We start from the raw sequence: 20,173 nt of genomic DNA on the forward strand, positions 1-20,173 counted from the left end.
TATAACGCAGTTCCAGAACTTTGCTTAACTATGGTTTAATCACCAAGGCCACCTAAAATCTAAGTCAGAGAAATCACTAGAAAAGAGAGAAGTGAGAAAATGCCTCACTTGTGAAAGGATTACCTGACTTTGTTACAGGAATAGCACAGGCTTTATATATTTATATTTTTATTGATTTTTTACAGAGAGGAAGGGAAAGGGATAGAGAGTTAAAACCATCAATGGGAGAGAAACATGGATCAGGTGCCTCCTGCACACCTCCTACTGGGGATGTGCCCGCAACCAAGGTACATGCCCTTGACCAGGATTGAATCCGGGACCCTTGAATCTGCAGGCCAACGCTCTATCCACTGATCCAAACCAGCTAAGGCTAGTACAGGCTTTTTCAAGGTGTTTAAATCTGAGTGGTTCTAATCTATATGAAGAAAGCTTGGGTGTGAATAGGTTTCTCTGGCTAATGGTTGCCCGACTTGGCCATCAGTCTTTCAGGCTTGTGATTGTAATGAGATTCTCTTACATGCTTAATGGCACATTCTTAGAACATGTATGATCCACACAAAAACATTGCTCTGTGTTTACATGTTAGCACACTGAATTACAAGTTTTTATTTTTGTTATTTTGGTAACATGGTGCTTTTGGTTCTCCTGATTGGCTTTGGGAGAATTAAGTTGTACTGGGTTGCCCCAAATGCAACTCTGGAATTACTCAAGAATTCATCTGAGTTTCGCTCTCCTGTTCCCTGCAGCCTGAGGAAGTCTGTCTGCTTTCTGTTCTGCACAGTGGGAGGCAGAGCGCTGGCCTCTGAAGCAATGCTGGGTTTACTTTAGGGGAGCTCGCCCGATGTTAATAAAAGTGGAACAGTGAATCAGTGCTGACTTCAGAGCTGGATGACTTGGGTGGGGAGTCTCTGAAGATAACATGTTGTGATAGGCAACACCCGGCGGAAATTGACAAACTGAGATAAGGGTCATTGGCTGTTTCTGGCCCACCAAGAGAGCAGCAGACTGAGAACTAAATTGTCTCTTCAAATAAACTTAGATTAAGAAATGAGTCTGATTCTCATTCCATTACATGATTTTTATGAAGAAGAAAAACAAGACTGGCCCTAGGCAGAATTGATGGGTGTGTGTGAAAAATTTATTCTTGTGTCCCCTCCTTGTCTCTGCCTCAGTTCCTGGCACCTGGTTAATGAAACCCTCCTACCTACCCCCTCAAAACCTCTACTCTGCACCCACCTGAGATTCGTTCTGCTGAAGAATCTCCAGCTGCTCACTGCTTCAGATAGATCCCCTGCCCTCTGCCATACCCCAGGACCCTAATAATACCTTACAACGGGTCAAAACTAAGATGTCCTCCAGGGGTAAGCCCTGCCTATTAAATTAGTAAAATTTGCCAGATTTAAGACAGAAGAGAGTGTTGGGGCCATGGCAAGCCAGAGAGTAAATGCCCTGATCAAGGGGGAGGCAGCTGCCGCTCAGCTTTAGCCTAGGCTGGCAAGACTGGCCTGTACTGCCAGGCCTTCCAGATTTTCATGAGAAGATGGAAATATGGAGCCTTTAAAAAAAAAAAAAAAAATTCTCACCCAAGGATATGTGGTATGCGTGTGTGTGTGTGTGTTTGATTGATTTTAGGGAGAATGGAAGGGCCAGGGAGAAATCATTTGCCTCCCGTATGTGCCCTGACTGGGGATCAAACCTACAACCTGGGTATATGTTCTGGCTGGGAATCAAACCCATGACCCTTAGGTGCACGGGACAGTGCTCCAATCAATTGAGCCACACCGGCTAGGGCTTGGAAATTTGGATTCTTATGTGAAATCTTTGACAGCTCATGCACAGTTTTAAGAGTTTTGTGGGCAATAAAAACAATTCTTTAGGCCCTTGGTGTCCCTGTAATCAAACCATGTAGGCCAGTAGTTCCTAAATAGAGGTCCTTGATGCATATGCTTTCTCCAAGCTAAGTTTATGTACTTTAGGGTTTATATATTTATTCTGAGGTTTTTTCCTTACTATATTGTTGCCGTAAGTATGTAATTGCTTATATAAGATGACTTGAGAACACCAGGGGGTGGAGAAATAAGTTTTTAATCTACACTCAGTGAAACTTGAAGGATGACCTGCCTAAATGGTAGCTTGGAAAATATATCTTCGACTTTTCTAAAAGACGGGACTTATAACTTAAAAACACAATTTTGTATGAGCTGATATCAAAAACTCCATCTGGGTTGATGGAAATGGTAGCCAAGGCTCCACTTAATTGTAAACATTATCTTGAGTGAGCAGTCCGTATGGAGGATCCAATCCGAATCAGCCTGCTTGTGTGATGCTCAGAAGCACAATTCCCTGGGCTGCCCTAAGTCTGGAGTGAGAGCGTTTTAGGAAAGTTGATACAGAAATGAGCAAAGAGCCTGATTGTGTTCCTGGAATTAATTGCAAATACTCCTTCATAGGGAAGGAAGATGACTGGAAGATGACTGTATGGGCACAGTACTGTTTCTCTCATGCATCCTGTGACTTAGATGTTGTCAGCAAGGAACACTCTGTGATCCAAATGTTCTAGGTCAGTTAAGTATCATAAATCATAGTTTCCTGAAAGAAAAACTGGCAGCCGAATGGAACGTATGGTAATAGTTTTCACCATCAAGCCCCACCATTTACTAGTAGGCCCGAGTACCCCTAAAATCAGCCAAGGCAGTGACATATTGGTGCCTTAACTTTTACCCCTTGGTTTTTCACACAAAGCTATGAGGTAGGTTTTTGTGTGTGGAGGTGAATCTTTGGGTTATTTCTCAGGTTTTGGGGAAGGTGGTAGCAGTGACAAATTTTGTTTAAAAGTACACGCTTATCTGATTCTTGGTACTGAAATAGGGATTTATTATTTTACCTTTTGGAGCACCTTGGACACAGCTCTGTTGGAAAGCTTAATAGTGAAAGCAGCTACTATTTAGTGAGTACTTCGTAATGTTCCATACATTTGTGGTCACAGATTATAACATTTCCTTTTCACAATGACCCTATGAATAAAGAGTACAGGAGAGAATGGTCTCTGAAGATAGGGAGAGAGATTCCTTGGCTTTGCTGTGAGGAGAGGGGAAGAGGAGGGTACAGATGTGTGGTTGGTTTATAAGTTTCACTGCAGGAAGCGGGGAGAGTTCTGGTGCCAGGGTGTGCATTTCCTCTGTGAGGTAGAGGAGTGAATCTGGATTCAAGAGGGAGTGAGGAGAGGAAATGGAGGTTGGAGGTTTGAAGGGGCTGGAAAAGGGGTTGATGTGTAGTGTGTGTGCAGAGAGAGTTGATCGGAGAAACGAAGATGGCTTTCTGGGCATTCGAGATTGGTAATTGTCACTCTGTGGTAGACCAGTTGTCCTGTTGGTGGTACTCTGTAGCAATGCTCAGCTGTTTACATACCAGGGTGAACAGATTTGGTTACCAACTCTGTCTGGTTTTGGGGTTTTGTCAAATGACTGCAGTTAGTGGAGCAAGAGACGTTAGTGCACTAAGAGTACTATTTGCCAGGACCACAGATTCTAAGCTGCATAAGGCTGGGGAACCACAAGTAGGAATGAGTTGATAAGAGTTTTTGACTAGGGTTCAGACAAATTTGGGGAAAGTACTATGATGTAGAAGGAAAAAAATGCTTAAAATAGGAGCCAACATAATCCCTTGAAACTGAGTTTCTACATTGGCTTCTGATAAATGACCTGTTTTTCATGCCTTTCATAATGAGTACATTATCCATTTCTTATTTGTACTTTTCTTTCCCATGGTTCCTCCTGCCCACATACAGAAAGACTTCTTAAAAATATGGGCATGTGTGTCTCCCCATACCTGTTTCTTCTCATGTAAGGTGTCTTAAGTTAGGTTTCAAATACGTGTGTGTGTGTGTGTGTGTGTGTGTTTGTGTAATGCATATATGTTTGCATTTATATTACATTTACTATATGCATATATATATTCATACTCAAAATTGTGAGAAACTAGCAATTGGGTCATTCACTGAATGTGGGCCTCTCTCATATGTACTAAGGTACTTTCTAATCAGTAGATCTCAAACATTATGTACTTAAAGGTTTTTCCAGAGATTTGTAAGAGGTGTGGATTCCTGGATTCAGATCCCAGAGTTCTTGTGTCAGTTCTCCCAGGCGGGGGCCTAGGAATGCGCACATCTGTGTTCCCACTCTGAGGACACTTGGAGAAACGCCGCCGCCTTCACCTACATCTTAGGCCTTAAATATAGAAAGTATAATGTTTGGGAGAATGCAGGGATGAAACCAATGAATTAATTTTTTCTTGAAATGCCATCACATATGAAGCACAGTTTTACAGAAAATGAGTGAGGAAAATGATATTTCCTTCTATTTAGCTTAAATTATTTGTAGTACTTCTGTCCTGGATGTTATGAAAAGTCAGACATTAATTTGCCTTTTTTTTTTTTTTTTTTTTTTTTTGAGTTTTGTATTTGATTAAGTCATGAGATTTTTCCCTCCTTATTTTTCCCCTGAAGCATGAGCAGTTTTGAGAGAGAAAAAAAAATTCTTGCATCTTTCATTTTTGAAGAAGAGACACTGTGAAAACTGTATAGTCACTGAGCTTCTCAGAATAAAGTTTTGATGTACAAGAAGTGTGTTTTTGCCTGAAAAAAGCAATTACAATTTGCTTTAGGGGAAAGTTGGAGGATTACAAAAGAATTGGTTGAATAAGTGAAAAGATCCAACTGTAGCTATTTTAAAATGAAAAATGCAAAAGCCTTTGAATAAATGAGAATTTAGAAGTCATAAATTGCTTTTCGTATGGTATTTTTTTTCTAAATTAAATCTTTATTGTTGAAAGTATGACATTTAAAGTCTTCTTTAAATAAGTAAAGCCATGTTATTACTTGGCTTATTATTATAAACTAGAGGCCCTGTGCACGAATTCATGCACAGTGGGGTCCCTTGGCCTGATTGTGCTGAAACCAGCTCTCCGACATCCCTTGAGGGGTCCCAGATTGAGAGAGGGTGCAGGCCAGGCTGAGGGACCCCACCAATGCACAGTCAGAGCCTGGGAGGGACACGGGAGGTTGGACAGCCAGAGAGGGACCAGGGGAGGGCTCCAGGGTGTGATCAGCCTGTCTCACTCAGTCCCTATCAGCTGGAGCCTAGTAGCAAGCCAACCTACCAGTCCGATCATTTGCTCCCTAGTGGTTAGTGCACATATCATACTGTCTGGTCAACTGTCTGCTCCCTGGTGGTCAGTGCACGTCATAACTACTGGTCAACCAGTCAACTGTCTGCCCCCTCGTGGTCAATGTATATCATAGTGAGCAGCCTAGCGGCCTTAGCCTATCATTAGCATATTATGCATTTGTTGGATGGACAAGCGGAGACTTAGCATATTAGGCTTTTATTATATAGGATTAACAACTTACTAAAAACATACATATGTTGGGGGTGAAACGGTACCATAATGTTAGATTGGTGGAGTTTAGGCCTGATCTTGATTCAGAGACCTCTTAAGTTTATCTCTTGGACTCTTAACAAAACATGCCTTTTACTTACAGCACCAGGAGTTCTTCCATATGTGTGTATTGGAGACATGCTCACAGACATGGTTAAAGAAGTTAAGATGCTCCAATCTTTCACCCCACGTCATTCTTGAGTTTGGTTGTGTTGGATTCTGGTACTCAATAGCTGAAGTTTATTGAACCCTTGTTATGTCAGGCACTGAGCACAATGCAACACTTTGCATGTGTTCACTCGTTGAGTTTCTGATTTTCATAGCAGCCCCTCTGTAAAGCCTCTTCTGTCAAGCTCCTCCGGAAATCCCCTGGAGTAGAGTCTTTCTGTTCCAGGTGAGGAAAGCAAAGTTACTAAAAAAAAGTTAAGTGACTTGTGTGTGGACAGACCGACAGCAAGTAGTTTTCCATCTGTAAAGAACTCTGAACACCGATCTTGGTCCCCAGCCACAGTCTCCTCTGTGGACACCACACTGCTGTCCATATGTCTTCTGCCATCAGTGATACATGCTCCACAGTGACCCTAACAGGGATGTTCTTTTGTCTTCACCTTCAGATGAAGACACCAAGTCTCAGAAATTCAGTTACTTGCCAGAAGCAACTGCTAGTGATTGCACTTTGAGCCCAGGCCTCAGCGGTTCCAACCAAGAGGCTTGTCATTGTCCTTTGCAGGGATGACCAGAAGACACTGTAAAATCCAAAAGTTCACTCAGCGCCATTAAAGAAAGATTAAGTTATGATAATATGGCTTTTGTGTTAACATGTTTGGATAAGTCCTATTCATTTTAAAATCATGCATGGTATGCACAGCATCTCGCTATTAAACAATGTCTCTATTGCCCAGACATGTGGAATACAGAGGATATATTGTACTAACCATTTATAAATATATGTACAGAAGAGGGGAAGGGGGGATGAATGGACCTGTTTGTCAGCGGGCCAGCTGACTAGGATGGAGCCCTGTGATAAGAAAGTGTGTGGAGGACCATTGCAGGACCGGGTTTTAAAGATTCATTTAGGAAATAGAGTAAGTTTTAGGAAGTTGATTCCCCCCCCCCTCTAAATTAAATGTTTATTGTTGAAAGTATGACATATATCCCCTCCCCCCACATTGACCTCTTCTAGCCCATCCCCACCCCCCACCCCCCACCCCCACCCTAGGCCTCACCCCCCTATTGTCTGTGTCCATGGGTTATGCATATTATATATACTTACAAGTTCTTTGGTTGATCTCTTCCCACCCACCCTCCCACCTCCACCTTCCCTCTGAGATTCCACAGTCTGTACTAGATCGTTTTTTAAATCACCAATTGGAAATTCTCTTACCCCACTACATTTCTTTAAAGCTTAACTTCTTTAAATGTCATCAAAACTGAGGCATTTCCCAAATAACTGACACGAAGAACAATACGATTCAACAACTTCAAAATCTACTTGAGGGGACCACGGGTAACATTGTTTTTATTTTTGGTGTTGAACTTCTCTCTGGAAGAAGACATCTAAATCAGAGGCATACTTCCAGTTGGCCAACTCTTTGGGTGGAGGTCACTGGATGCATTGTATTGCATTATCCCTGGGGTCTTCAGAACTTGAACTTGCGGGTTAGTGTGCAATAGGATAAATTGGTTCACGTGAGATGGGTATGGTTAATCTCTCAAGCAAGGAGAGGAGAGCTGTTACTGAATGTAACCACTGTAATATCTTGGCATTTCCCCAAATCCTTATGGCTGTCCTGGAGGCGCATAGCACTGCCTTGTAGGAAACAGAAAAGTGTTTACATTCAGACCACAGTGAGTGGGTGTACCCAGTTCAGCAGCCAGGGTCCTGTCCCCAGGCCTTCTGTGTGGTTCCCTCAGTGAGAAGCCAGGGATTCAGTGCAGCCAGACTCCACGCACCTCCCCCTTTCCACCCCTCTCCTGCTTGTGTGCTTTCTCATGTCTTTTTCTTGCACACAGGCAAGGGTAGCACTTATCATTGAGTAGTGCTCACCCTCGGGGCCTGCCTCCTAGAAATTCGTTGTCTCTAATGGAGCTGTTCGCTTTTCCTGGGAGGTGTTTTGTTCTTGTTGCCTTGTCTGGCGTATGCAGTGCAAATGGACTGTCTTCCATGGAGAGCCGATCACAGGCTTAGGTCGTCGCCTTTTATGCCTAGAACATAAAGTGTGAGATGTAAACCTAGGGATAACGCAAACGGTAACAGACAGAACAAACCAAATTGAGCAGTACTCCCCACCCTGCACCCCCAGCACTGGCAGCCTCTAATTTGCCTTCCACAGTGGCTGCACCATTTAGTACATTCCCAACAGCAGTGTATGAGGGTTCCAATTTCTTTTCATCCTCACCAGTACATATTTTCTGTTTTAAAAATTCTTCTTCCACTGTTAAGGGTGTTGTGACCACGGTCCCACCCAGGGAGTCTAGAATAACCTCCCAATCTCAATATCCTTAATCATATCTACAAATCACTTCTGAATATGCCAGGAAATATATTCTCAGGATCTTGGGATTAGGCTGAGGACCTCTTCAGGGGCTGTTATCTGTCTATAACAGCAATTCTGCCCTTGAAATTACAGCTCTTTACAAGGGAGGAGCTAGAGATTTGCTGTTGTCCAAGGGAGGAGCTAGAGATTTGATTTGTTGTCCAATAGTTGTCTAAAAAGCAGCTTTCTAGCCTCTTGTGTGGCCTTAGTGCAACTCCTCCGTTGAGTGTACAAATGTTGCAGGGAGGCACAGCTCCTGGCATAGTCGTTGGCAGACAGTAAAGAACTGTCTGAATTCCAGAATGAGTCAAGCAATCAGGCATCACACCTCTAGTGACAGCCAGATAGGAGGTTCGCAAGAAATTGAATGAGTGTTTCTTCCCATCATTCCCTTTGTATTTATATGATAAGAATCTGTATTTCAGGAGTTGGCATGATGGGATGAGTGGTTTTGGCATCTACTGGGTATTGAATCACTTAAGAAAGTGATTCAGGGAGTAGAAAATTAGGCTATGAGGAAACCTGGCCTAGATTACTCCAGCTGTGACCTTCTGTTCTGTATATACCAGCGGCTCTCCACCTAGCCTTGCATATTGCTGATAATCTGGTCTTTCAATGACATGGACGTAATATAAGAATAAATATATATATATTATAAATATACAGATATCAAGTCAATACTTGTTTATTCTCATTTTCAAAGGTAGTGAGATGTGACTAAAATAGTAGGTAAGTTACATGAGACTTTGGGAAGTCTTTTGTTTAGTTTGTGTTTATTAGTAAAAACAATTGTATAATTTTCATAACCTCACAAATAAAATGAGTTGTTTTGTGACTAAAAAGGCCCACCTTGCTGAAACCGGTTTGGCTCAGTGGTAGAGCATTGGTCTGCGGACTGAAAGGTCCCAGGTTCGATTCCGGTCAAGGGCATGTACATTGGTTGCGGGCACATCCCTGGTAGGGGGTGTGCAAAAGGCAGCTGGTCGATGTTTCTCTCTCATCGACGTTTCTAGCTCTCTATCCCTCTCTCCTCCTCTCTGTAAAAAATCAATAAAATATATATATAAAAAGGCCCACCTTGAGGAAAAATGGTGGAGACATTGGCAAGTGCTGGTACACTGCTTTTGTGGTGCAATAAAACTTGTATAGTCAGATATAGTCAAAATAGGAAAGGAGCATTAAAGCAACTCATATAGTCCTTAAAATGGGGATAATCTCTACAGACAGTCCTTGGGTTATGTTGGACTCAATGTACATTGTTACATCGCCATCTCCCATTTATTTTTTAAAAAGTTCCTTTATTTCAACATATGTACAATACATATGTGCTTTATGTTTTTTTATTATTTATTTACCACAAACAGAGGTCAGAAATTATCTTTCTTTTAAATTTTTTTTACTGTTTAAATTCATTACTGCTGTGTATGTGCTCCATGTGAATGATGTAGGTGGGTTCTGACTATGGTGAAAATTGTGTTACGTTGTGCTGATCTCCCACATAACCTGAGGATCTACTGTATATATAAAAGTCTAAGTGTCTATCCCTTCAACTGGTAGCTATGATGTGCACTGACCAACATAGGAGCTTCCATGATGTGCACTGGCCATTTAAAAACAAACTACACCATGGACCTGGCGCTGACAAATGAACAGTTGGCTTGCCCCAAGTGGGACACAGGCCCTACCAGCACCTTGGAATAACACCCCACCAAATCGCAGCCAACTCTGCCAAGACCCCATGGCGCAAAATGTGGTCCACAGTCCAGCGCTGCCCAGCCCAGCCCTGAAATGGTCGCTGTGGCCACTGGGTAATGACATCACGTAGCAATGTCTAGCTTCCTCTCCCTAGAGACTAGCCTCCTTGGAGTTTCTTCAGCCCTGGAACCCAACTTGCTTTATAGCCAGGTGCAAACATTTTACAGTTTAGCCAAATGTCTGTGAAGTGTTTTCCTGTGCCTCATCTCAGTTGATCTTCACAGAAGTCCTGGAGTAGTTAGATATGAGACTCGATAGAATCCTATTTTCTTTTCATTAGCAAGATGTGAATAGCAATATTAAAATATTTCTTCTAATTAATCTCCTTTCAATGTGCATGAATCTGTGCACCGGGACACTAGAGTAATAATATCTAACATGTACTGAGAGCTTGCTGGGTGCAGGACTATGTGTTGACTGCTATACATGTTAATTGATTTGATTTCCCCAAGTATGGATGTATGTGTGTTCAGTCACACATGTGCACATACTCATGGCACATGTAAGTGGGCCTTCTTTCATGATCCTGGAAAAAGAGACACGTTGGTCTGGATTCTTTGTTCTACCATTGATATAGTAACCAGTTATCTGAACTTGGACATTGCCTTCAGCTTTTTGTGTCTGTTTAGTCACTTATAAGAGGCACAAAGGACTAAAATGTCACAAGCTTCTCTTCCAGCTCTGCACTTTTTGCTTATTAAAAAGGTATGGAGCTGAAACCGGTTTGGCTCAGTGGTAGAGCGACAGTCTGCGGACTGAAAGGTCCCAGGTTCGATTCCAGTCAAGGGCATGTACATTGGTTGCGGGCACATCCCTGGTAGGGGGTGTGCAAGAGGCCGCTGGTCGATGTTTCTCTCTCATCGACGTTTCTAGCTCTCTATCTCTCTCCCTTCCTCCTCTCTGTAAAATATCAATAAAATATATTTAAAAAAAAAAAGGTATGGAAGAGTCATTAGTGTTTCGTTCAATCCTTAAAGAAAGCCTTCCAAGAAAACAGGCTGTAACGAAAATTGTGAATGGAAGATTAGAGCTCCGTTTCACTCTCCCAGCATCCCCAGAAAGGGTAACTTTCCAGTCAGATTCTATTTTAAAGATGTAACTCGGTGAGGGAGCAGGCGGGTTTCTCCTGTTGTGGGCTTCGCTGGCTACAGGAATGATCTTAATGCCCTCCATGATTAAATAAAAACAACAGTGACAATGAAAGGTGACTGACTGATGATTCGATTTGGGGAACTCTTTGGCTGGCTGCCTGAGTCCTGTGCCAGGGAAGAAGATGAATATATTTTAGCAGCATCCTCGAGGCTAGGAGGATATTAACATTTAGGATGTCATGCAGTTGTTTGGAACAAGCATATAGGTCATGGAAGAAAATGGCTTTGAGGTTAGTTGAACAGAGGGGTGGGTCACGTGTTTGAATTTGCAACCACCCTCTTTGCTCCCCTCAGATGTTGCCATTTTAAAGGGAATACATAGGGGAATTGGTACATTATTTGGTATCATCCTGATGTCCCAGTAATGGTATAAGGAAAAAATGACCACGTGGAAAGTATTAACAGAGGAGAAAACCTTTACCTATTGTGATTTGAGGACTCCAAAGGCCTTGCTCTTTCTAGACATTTCCTTGGCTGATGGCTTCCCATTGCCTGTCTAGTAATTTTAAATTCTGTGGTTTGGTGTGCAAGGTCCTGCCTTTCTGACTTGATTTCCTCCTACCCACTTCTTGCCCTCCGGTTTACTGTGCGTAGCTCACAGCCCTCTGCCTTCTACCGTATCCATGCCTTTGCTCACACTTTCCCTTCATCTCATATAATGAGAATAGTAAGATCTAATATGAGTATGTTCCGTGTATTTATTTTGTGCCAACTGCATGAATGATCCAAGTTTATTTTTCTCGGACTCTCTGAGGCAGGTAGAATCATTACTTTCTCATCTTTCTCATCATTATCACCACTGTCATCTCTATTTTACAGGTGAAGAAGCTGAGATTTACTTTAAATAATTTTCCCAAGATTCCTCCATTAATGAGTGGGAGTGGGTAGAGGTAGGATTACACCCAGGTGGCCCAGCTCCAGAGCACAAATATTAAAAATCATATTGTGCCATTAAATGCTATTTTTAAAAATATGTTTTCATTAATTTTAGAGAGGAAGGGAGAAGGATAGAGAGATAGAAACATAAATGATGAGAGAATCATTGATCAGCTGCCTCCTGCACGCCCCCTACTGGGGCTCGAGCCCACAACCCAGGCATATGCCCTTGGCTGGAATGGAACCTGGGACCCTTCAGTCTGCTGGCTGACGCTCTATCCACTGAGCCAAACCGGCTAGGGCTAAATGCTATTCTTTACTGCCTCCAAGCCCAGACCATAGCATGTCCTGATTTTCATAAGGAAAAGAAGTGCCTGCATCGGTTATGTTATGTAACAGGTTCTCTTTGGCATTGGTGTACCTATATCCTTTGCTGCATGGAAGTTTATCTTCTCTCTCTCTCTCTCTCTCTCTCTCTCTCTCTCTCTCTCTCTCTCTCTCTCTCTCTCTTTCTCTCTCTCTCTGTCTCTTTCCCTCTCTCTCTCTCTGAATTGAGAGAGTTCCTGGCTATCTGTAGATTTGAGCACATAACTTATTTTTGGGTCCTAGTTCATATTTTTGAAGATGTTGAAAACTATTGTTAAAATGCCATTATTTTGTCTGAAAATATTAATAGCTTGTCCTGTGTGTTTTCACTTTAATCTTGCATGCCAGTGATTATGTCGCTGATTATTCAGGTAGAATGGCTGGATTGCTTTGCTCATGGATGGGCCATATTTTAGAAACACTATAGCTTAAGTGTCATGGAAGGAGCATGGTCCTCCAGACGTCTCTCGAATCCCAGCTTTGCCATCTGTCTCACTCATGGAAGTTGTGTAACCTCCTTGTCATTCAGTTTTCTTCTGTTAAATGGAGAAGGTGATGCCTACTTGTCTGGGTTATAAAGCAGAATAAATGGGATAATATGTGCAGCGAGCCTAAGTGGCTGAGACACATCAGAGCATCAATAAATGTTACATCTTGTTGTTCATGTCCCTTAACTTTGATGCCGACCTTCAGTTTTGAAATATATGTAGGGTCCTTATCAACTCTGGGCTGTAAGCTCATTTTAGTTTGCTTCTTAATTCAAGTTGTGTGGCCCCAGAGCACCAACCATCACTGGTAGATCGGGGTTGGAATCCAGCCAGTCCGACTCCGAAGCCCAACTCGCGAGTCCCTGCCCCATGGGGCCTTATTAGATCCCGTTCCTTGCTGTGCTGCCCAAGCATCCAGTTGCAACCATCACATTTCCTTGTGTTTTTTGTGGGGTTTTTGTAGCAAAAAGTCATGGTCTGGGAGGGAGAAGTGAGTTATTGTTTGGGTAGAGTTTCAGTGTTGCAGGATGAAAGAATTCTAGGGCTATGATATTCAACACTGTGAATATAGTTAACAGTACTAGACTGTACACTTAAACATGGTGAAGAGGGCAAGTTTTATGTTATATGTGGCTTTTTGCTACCACAAGTTTTTAAAAAGTACTGGCTCTTTTATCGTTTCTGGACTAAAAGGTTGTCTAAGCTATTTCTCTTGTGACAAGCTTTTTCCCTGCTTCCACAAGCAACCCCGCTTGTAAGGTTTGTGTCCTTTCTTCTCTCTGTGCAGGTGATCATGTACTATCACGTAATAGAAGAGTTTCTGTTGTTGAATCTGGTGACTTAATACCTGGAAGTTTTAATTTAGAGATTAGGAGGACAAAGGTGATATGTTACATAAGGTGTGTTTTGATCTGATTCCTTTTCACTGCTCTGCGTCTGCATCTCCCTGTGGGTTTCTCAGCCTGAGCCTTGAGGATATCAGGGAAAAAGAAGGAGGTTTTGGGAAACCAGTTTGGCTCAGCGGTAGAGCATCGGTCTGCAGACTGAAAGGTCCCAGGTTCGATTCCGGTCAAGGGCATGTACCTTGGTTGCGGACACATCCCCGGTAGAGGGTGTGCAGGAGGCAGCTGGTCGATGTTTCTCTCTCATTGACGTTTCTACCTCTCTATCTCTCTCCCTTCCTCTCTGTAAGAAAAATCAATAAAATAATATTTTTTAAAAAGGAGGTTTTACAAGTTTCTGTTTCTCCTGTATATCCAGGACAAGAGCTAATGTCAGAAAACGATTCCTAGGAGATGGGTTTATTTGGTTCTCAGTGATTTGACTACTTTCATTTTTGCTCTATGTTGTATATGGCAATTAATCTGTAAGTGTAACCTCAGATGTATAGACTATCATAGACTCTCTTTGACCACAATTAATTTCTCCCTCAAGGACCCAGAACCTGCATTGTTCTGGGTTGTTATTCACCTTCTATTTCCAAAAGGTCCTGAGATGGAAATTACATCTCAAAACAATGTAAAATAGCATAGTTAAGAATAAAACCAGAATATAGACCATAAATGTAGCTACCACTTTAGGTATATCCATTGTGATAATTGATACCAATTTGGATGCACTGGCAACAGAAACAAAACAAAGTTCAGGTTCCATGGTTTATTATTGGTGGCAGTTAGAATGCCCAAAACACCATTTTTATTGAGGAAAGTGTTGCTAGAATTGAACTTGAATATTTCCCCCCATGAATTCATCTTGTGGAGGTAATTACTAATGAGTAATAATATCCCTGATGGAGGTTTTCTGAGAAACAAACACTCTTCAGCGAATAGGCTTTGTTAATAGCTGAAACGCAAATGCTAAAACAATGAAGGTATTTTTAGACTGCAGAGTAGGACACCTAGTTTGCTTTCCATTTATTCAGCACGGTGCCTCTTTTTTGCCAAATTCTCTACCAGGCATTGGGGATGAACAGAGGAGTCCTGGGAGTGCGGCGTGTACCTAGCTGAGTAGGGAATTTGGATGGTAAATGGAATCTTGGGGAGCAGGGTCCTGGGTGCTGTGATGGAGATGTGCACAGTTCACTGGAGCAGCTGGAGGAAGGCTCTCCTGCTGAATGACATTTGAGTTGATTATTAAAAGTCTGTCAGGTTGAACGGAAGTAAAGGGATATTCGTTATAGGAAGGATGCTCTTGGGCGGTCTCATTTCTTTTAGCTAGGAATGTGTACACTCTAGGCATAGATAACTAACAACCATTAAACTTCTTAACTCGGATAGCAGGCCTTCCGTGGACCTTTGGCATGTACTGGAGCGCATCACCTTCATGACGAGATTCTCTTCCGTGCCTTCAGAAATGTTGGCATGTGGTCAAAGCCCAGTACACGGTGGATGGATTGATGGATGAAAGGACAGGGAACATCCTATGTCATAGGTATCACCAGGATGAGGTAGAGTTGTCACTGTTAGAAAACTTGGAAGCGCTTGATTTACATTTTTCAGCCAAGTAGGAGAGCAATTTAATTTTGTACAGCAAAGGGATCTGGCGATAGAGCCATATTTTCCTCAGCAAATAGCAGGGACTCTTGCGAATTCCCTGCACAAACATTTAGCTTGGTCTCCGGAGTCCTGCCGGTGGCTAAAGGAATGAATTCCCTCTGACAAAGGTGAAGGGCAGGTATTACCAGCCAATCACAACACCCCTGAGCGTTAGCTAGGCCTCTGCGGAGAATCTGACTTTAAATAGGGCCACTTCCTCGCCGTGCCTGTAGAATTATTAAGCTGTGCAATGTATGCCTGAACAGTTCCGAGACTTGACCTGGGGAAGGGGTTACTTTAGATAAAAGATTACCAAGTGCAGTGTTAGTTTTGGTGTACTGATGTGGAGCAACTTCTCCCAATAGAAACTAGTCATCAGGCCCACAGACTTCCTAAGACTCCTCATTCAGAAGAATATATACACCCTTTTCTTTCAGTCTCCGGAATTGTGTATCCATCTGCTTGACTGTTCTCTTGGATGTCTCCGCTCTCTCAGACCTAAACTGGACCATTTATAAATCTTATTCTTCACCACTTGCTCCAGATTTGTACCGTCTTTTGCTGGGTACTGTTTTCATTAAATGGACCACTATTGTCCTTGTAGCTCAAGGAAGGGAGGAGCAAGGTGTTAATTCTTGACATCCTTCCTCAGCCCCTAAATGTAGCCAGTCAGGTTCACGTAATTTTCTGACATGCATGTACCTTTCTTCATTTGATGTGCCGTCAGCCATCATCCTCCATTTGAACTACGGCCCCGGCCTCCTAACTGGCCCCCTAACTGGCCGCCCCGCTTCCACTTCTCCTGTTTCTGATCAGTTCTCCCACAGCATGCACGATCATCTTTGAAAAACGTAACTTGATTATGACATCTCACGCTCACAAGCCTTCAGTGGCTTCCCTTTGCACTGTAGCTGAAATAAAAAGAATTTATCCTGGCCCACGTGGCTGGGCATGACATAGCCCTGACTTACCTTCCCAACTTTCTCTTTTTCCCCTTTCTTCTCTTTCAGCTCTTTGATGCTCCAAGCAGTTTCCCATCTTACTGTCTTTTCCCGGTTTCCTTTGCCCTGAATGCTTCGTCCATGCTTCATCTGGCTCACTCCTCATTTTTAGGACTCCTCCTGTTACTTTTTCTTGAGAGGTCTTCCACATCACCCAATCCAAAGTTGCCCTCCCATAATCTTGATCAAGACCCATCTGAATTTAAGAAGATTCGTTTGCTTTACCTGTATCTCCTCACCTTAACATGATACTCCAGGGGGACCACAGCTGTGTAGTCTCCCTCTGTGCCAGGGAGCACAGTGCTGCACAGCAGTAGTGCTTCATAACATTTTTTGAGTTCAAGACTGTTTCATTAAAGTAAAAGTAGACCTAGAAAGGAGAATCTTGGCCTTCTCTTTGCAATAATGACGGCCCTGCATCTGATTCCTGGAGCAGGTTTGCACATGGCTTCCATACGAGTGTCAAGTAGAGTCTTAACAGAAAGTCAGTTATTTGCTCTTTTGCCTTGGAAAAGAAAGGGGGAAGAAAAAAAAGGTTGGTGGCTTTTTCAGTGTTTGTCTTTGGGAGCCTCACAGACTAAGTTTGCTCCCGGAAAGCTGTCTCATCTCTAGCAAGTTAACCCAGTTCTCCCAGTTCTGTTTCCTCATGTATAAAATGCGGAAAATTATATCTACTCCAATGGGCTTGTTATTAAGATTACAGGAGACTGTGTGCAAGGTACCTCATACCATGGTGGGAATCTTGTAGTTCAGCCATTCTTCTTCTTATTCCCTTTATATCGCAAGAGATTAATAAGGATTCTGAGAAAACTCATGTAATTTACTTCGTGAACTTACTGTACTTATTTAAGCTAAATCATACCCAGGGGCACTCACATGAGGTCAAAAATCAGTTTCAGAGGAAGTAATCCATCCCTAGGGTGCAAATAATCAGTGATGGGCTGTTTATATAATGGCCAGTGACATTGGACTCCCTCAGAAGGACGTTCACGGAATTCACCTTTCCTTATTCCAGGAATTTTTTCTTTTTCAACATGATAATATTTAAATAAATAAATACAAATATATGTTTTTTATTCTACTTCAAGTAGATGTTCTGTGGAGCCGGGCCATATGAAAATATTTTCCCCATTTTAGTATTTCTGTGGAGAGGCCTTGGCAGGCCCATCGAAAACTCTGGAGTCCAACGCTCTTCTAATTATGTCGTCAGCTTTGGGGGTAATTTAAAAATTTTAATATTCCGGAGGCAGTTTATTAAATGTAAATGGACTGGACTCGAATTAGTAAGTGGTGGATGTTTACCACCTAGTTAGGCATTTCAATCTGGATGCTAGATTAAGTTTAAGTTGGGAAAAATATTGTGTCATCTCCACCAAATTATCCAAGGATAATTCTTTGTCTCTGTGAAGTGAGAATAACTCACTGACGCTTGCCTGTATGAAATGTGTTTCACTGAATGACATGAGACAGCACTGCGGCGGGGGCATTGTCTCTCTACACGCCAAGTCCTCCAGAGAGCTGGGGGCCTCAGCATTACAAGGTTAGGGCCTAGCCCTGGCCGGGTAGCTCAGTTGGTTAGAGCGTCGTCCTGAAACACCAAGATTGCTGGTTCAATCCTCGGTCAGGACACATAGGGGAATCAACCAGTGAATGCATAAATAAGTGGAACAACAGATCGGTGTTTCTTTCTCCTCTCTCTTTCTCAAATCGATAAGTGAAAAATTTTTTAAAAAAAAAGATCTTGTAAAAACCAGTTCAAGACCTATTTGCTCAAATAGTGAATAGGCCAAGAGCTATATTGTTTATTATGGGATAGGTATGATTTAGGGCAGGGGTCCTCAAACTTTTTAAAGTGGGGGCCAGATCACGGTCCCTCAGAGAGCTGGAGGGCCGGACTATATGAACTACTAATTCCTACTGTAACACCTCGGCTGCGCTCACTGCCCAAAAAACCTGGCGGATCAGACTCCTCTGCGGGCCGCATCTGGCCCGCGGGCTGTAGTTTGAAGACCCCTGATTTAGGGCATTGGTTGGCAAACCGTGGCTCACGAGCCACATGTGGCTCTTTGGCCCCTTGAGTGTTCTATTGCCACTTCTTCAAAATAGTCTCGCCCAGGCTGAAAACCGACTTCCGCACATGGTATTTTGTGGAAGAGCCACACTCAAGGGGCCAAAGAGCCGCATGTGGCTCTAGAGCCGCGGTTTGCCGACCACTGATCTAGGGTGTCGACGCAAGGGGGTAGACATGACAATTAAGAGCTGTGAGACAGTCATTGGCTTCTTGGCTCAGTTGTTAAGAGTTCGGAGCTTTCTTTCGGGAGACAGGGGAACAGATGTGAATGCCTTCTGGGACCCTCACTCTGCCATGTTCTGTAGCTAAAGATATCACCTCAAACCCAAGCCAGGTATCTTGACAATGGGTGTGATTGGTTATTTGGGACATTAGACTAATAACAGGTGAACGTACTCCATTCCAGAAGGTGTGCGTATTGACACAGGGGAGGCTATATGAGTATTGATGCCTGGACATTTAGCTCATGACCAGTTTCTCAGGGCAAGTTCAGCTTCATAAGCTGATATAGCTAACTGAGAATTGTGGTTGCTAATGTTAATGTATGTCCAGCATAATGGTGGCATATGCTGTCATCTCAGAGAGATGGCAGAAGCCAGTTACATTGTTTTCATTAAAAATAACAACATAAAAAATCTGGGTGCTTCTCCCCTCCCTTACACCCCACCTCCCAGTCACCTTATCTTTACCTTTCTTTCTCCTAAGCTCCAAGGACCCCTCTTTGGCTTCTGTAAACTGTTTCCTGAGCCCATTTCTTCTATTTCCTGAAGAAACTTTCTCTTATGTAGAAATTAATTAATTAATAATTAAAAAACCAAGCTGTTCTTTTACTCATAGGTGTTGCCCAAGGGAGTAAAAGTTGATGTTATTGGTCAGTGGTTCTGGTCACTGCATTTTCTTTTGGTGTCTCCTGTTCCGTGTCTGGGGGCTGCAGTGCTTTAAACATAAATTGGGCAATGCCTTCTCAACAATTCACAACCTTCTGTTGAGAAGAATGGGAGCGCCCTAGTAAATGAAGAAATAATGCATTTCCTTTGCTTACATGCAGGCTACCTTGCTGTCCACGCATGGGACTTCAGGGTTTCCCCTTCCATTGAACTGATTTGATGTTTCTGATGTGATATTTAAATACTTCTTCAGGGTGTTTCTGTTTGATGAGATGCTAGAAATTGAAAAGAAATCATAAAAAATAAACCCACAGTAGTATTCCTTGATCTACCTATAAGTCACTCATGAGTAGTCTGTTGTGGAATGTGACATATCTCGCTTTTTTTGGTCTCTTTTCCAGAATGCTATGAACCTGCCCCCTGACAAAGCCAGGTTGCTGCGGCAGTATGACAATGAGAAAAAGTGGGAACTGATTTGTGATCAGGTAAGAAAAAAAGATGTTTTTATCAAGAAATAATGAAAGTCGACTTGCCAGCTTTAAAAGTTCAAAGTATAAATTAAATTGGGAGGAGTTAATTGTGGTAACTAAATGCCTAGAGTACAAATAAGAGACAAGAGCCTGGAGAGAGATATATGGCAGGCTGAACTGTACGAGCAGTACTTTCCAGTTAAAATGATCAAAGATCTCAAGGATTGATTTGTTCTCATTTGTCAGATGAGGAATCTATGTGATGCTTGCACTTAAAAAAAATTTTATTTTAAGTCAGTGATGCAGTATTTTTTGAAGTCAGTTTTTCTGAAGTGATGTTTTAATGTAACATGTAAAACTTTTATATTTGATCCGTTTTCTTTTGCTTTATATGCCATTGTTGTTGTCATTTGTAATCACATTGTAAGCTTGAATTTGGGCTTGTACTTGCATCTTTTATTTTGTACATTCAGTTGTTTAAACTTCGGGAGTCATTTTTAGTTTCAGTCATGTGTGTCTATTTTATAGAAGTAATTATGACTTCCGTTGTTTAAAAAAAAAAACAACCTTATTCATCTTTCGGTGGCTTAAATCTGATCGG

General features: G+C 42.3%; 1 protein-coding gene across 3 annotated transcripts in view; it reads left to right on the top strand.

Annotated features, from left to right (window-relative positions):
* Positions 1-20,173, top strand: part of FMNL2 (formin like 2) — a 304,305-nt gene that overhangs the window by 154,207 nt on the left and 129,925 nt on the right. For all 3 annotated transcript variants that reach the window (XM_084893028.1, XM_084893029.1, XM_084893027.1), the window contains exon 2: positions 19,504-19,587. In XM_084893028.1, the coding sequence (XP_084749154.1) occupies positions 19,504-19,587 (84 nt within the window). The remainder of the gene's footprint in view (positions 1-19,503; positions 19,588-20,173) is intronic.

The sequence above is a fragment of the Pipistrellus hanaki genome (assembly GCF_964339955.1).
Source record: "Pipistrellus hanaki genome assembly, chromosome: 8".
Taxonomy (NCBI): domain Eukaryota; kingdom Metazoa; phylum Chordata; class Mammalia; order Chiroptera; family Vespertilionidae; genus Pipistrellus; species Pipistrellus hanaki.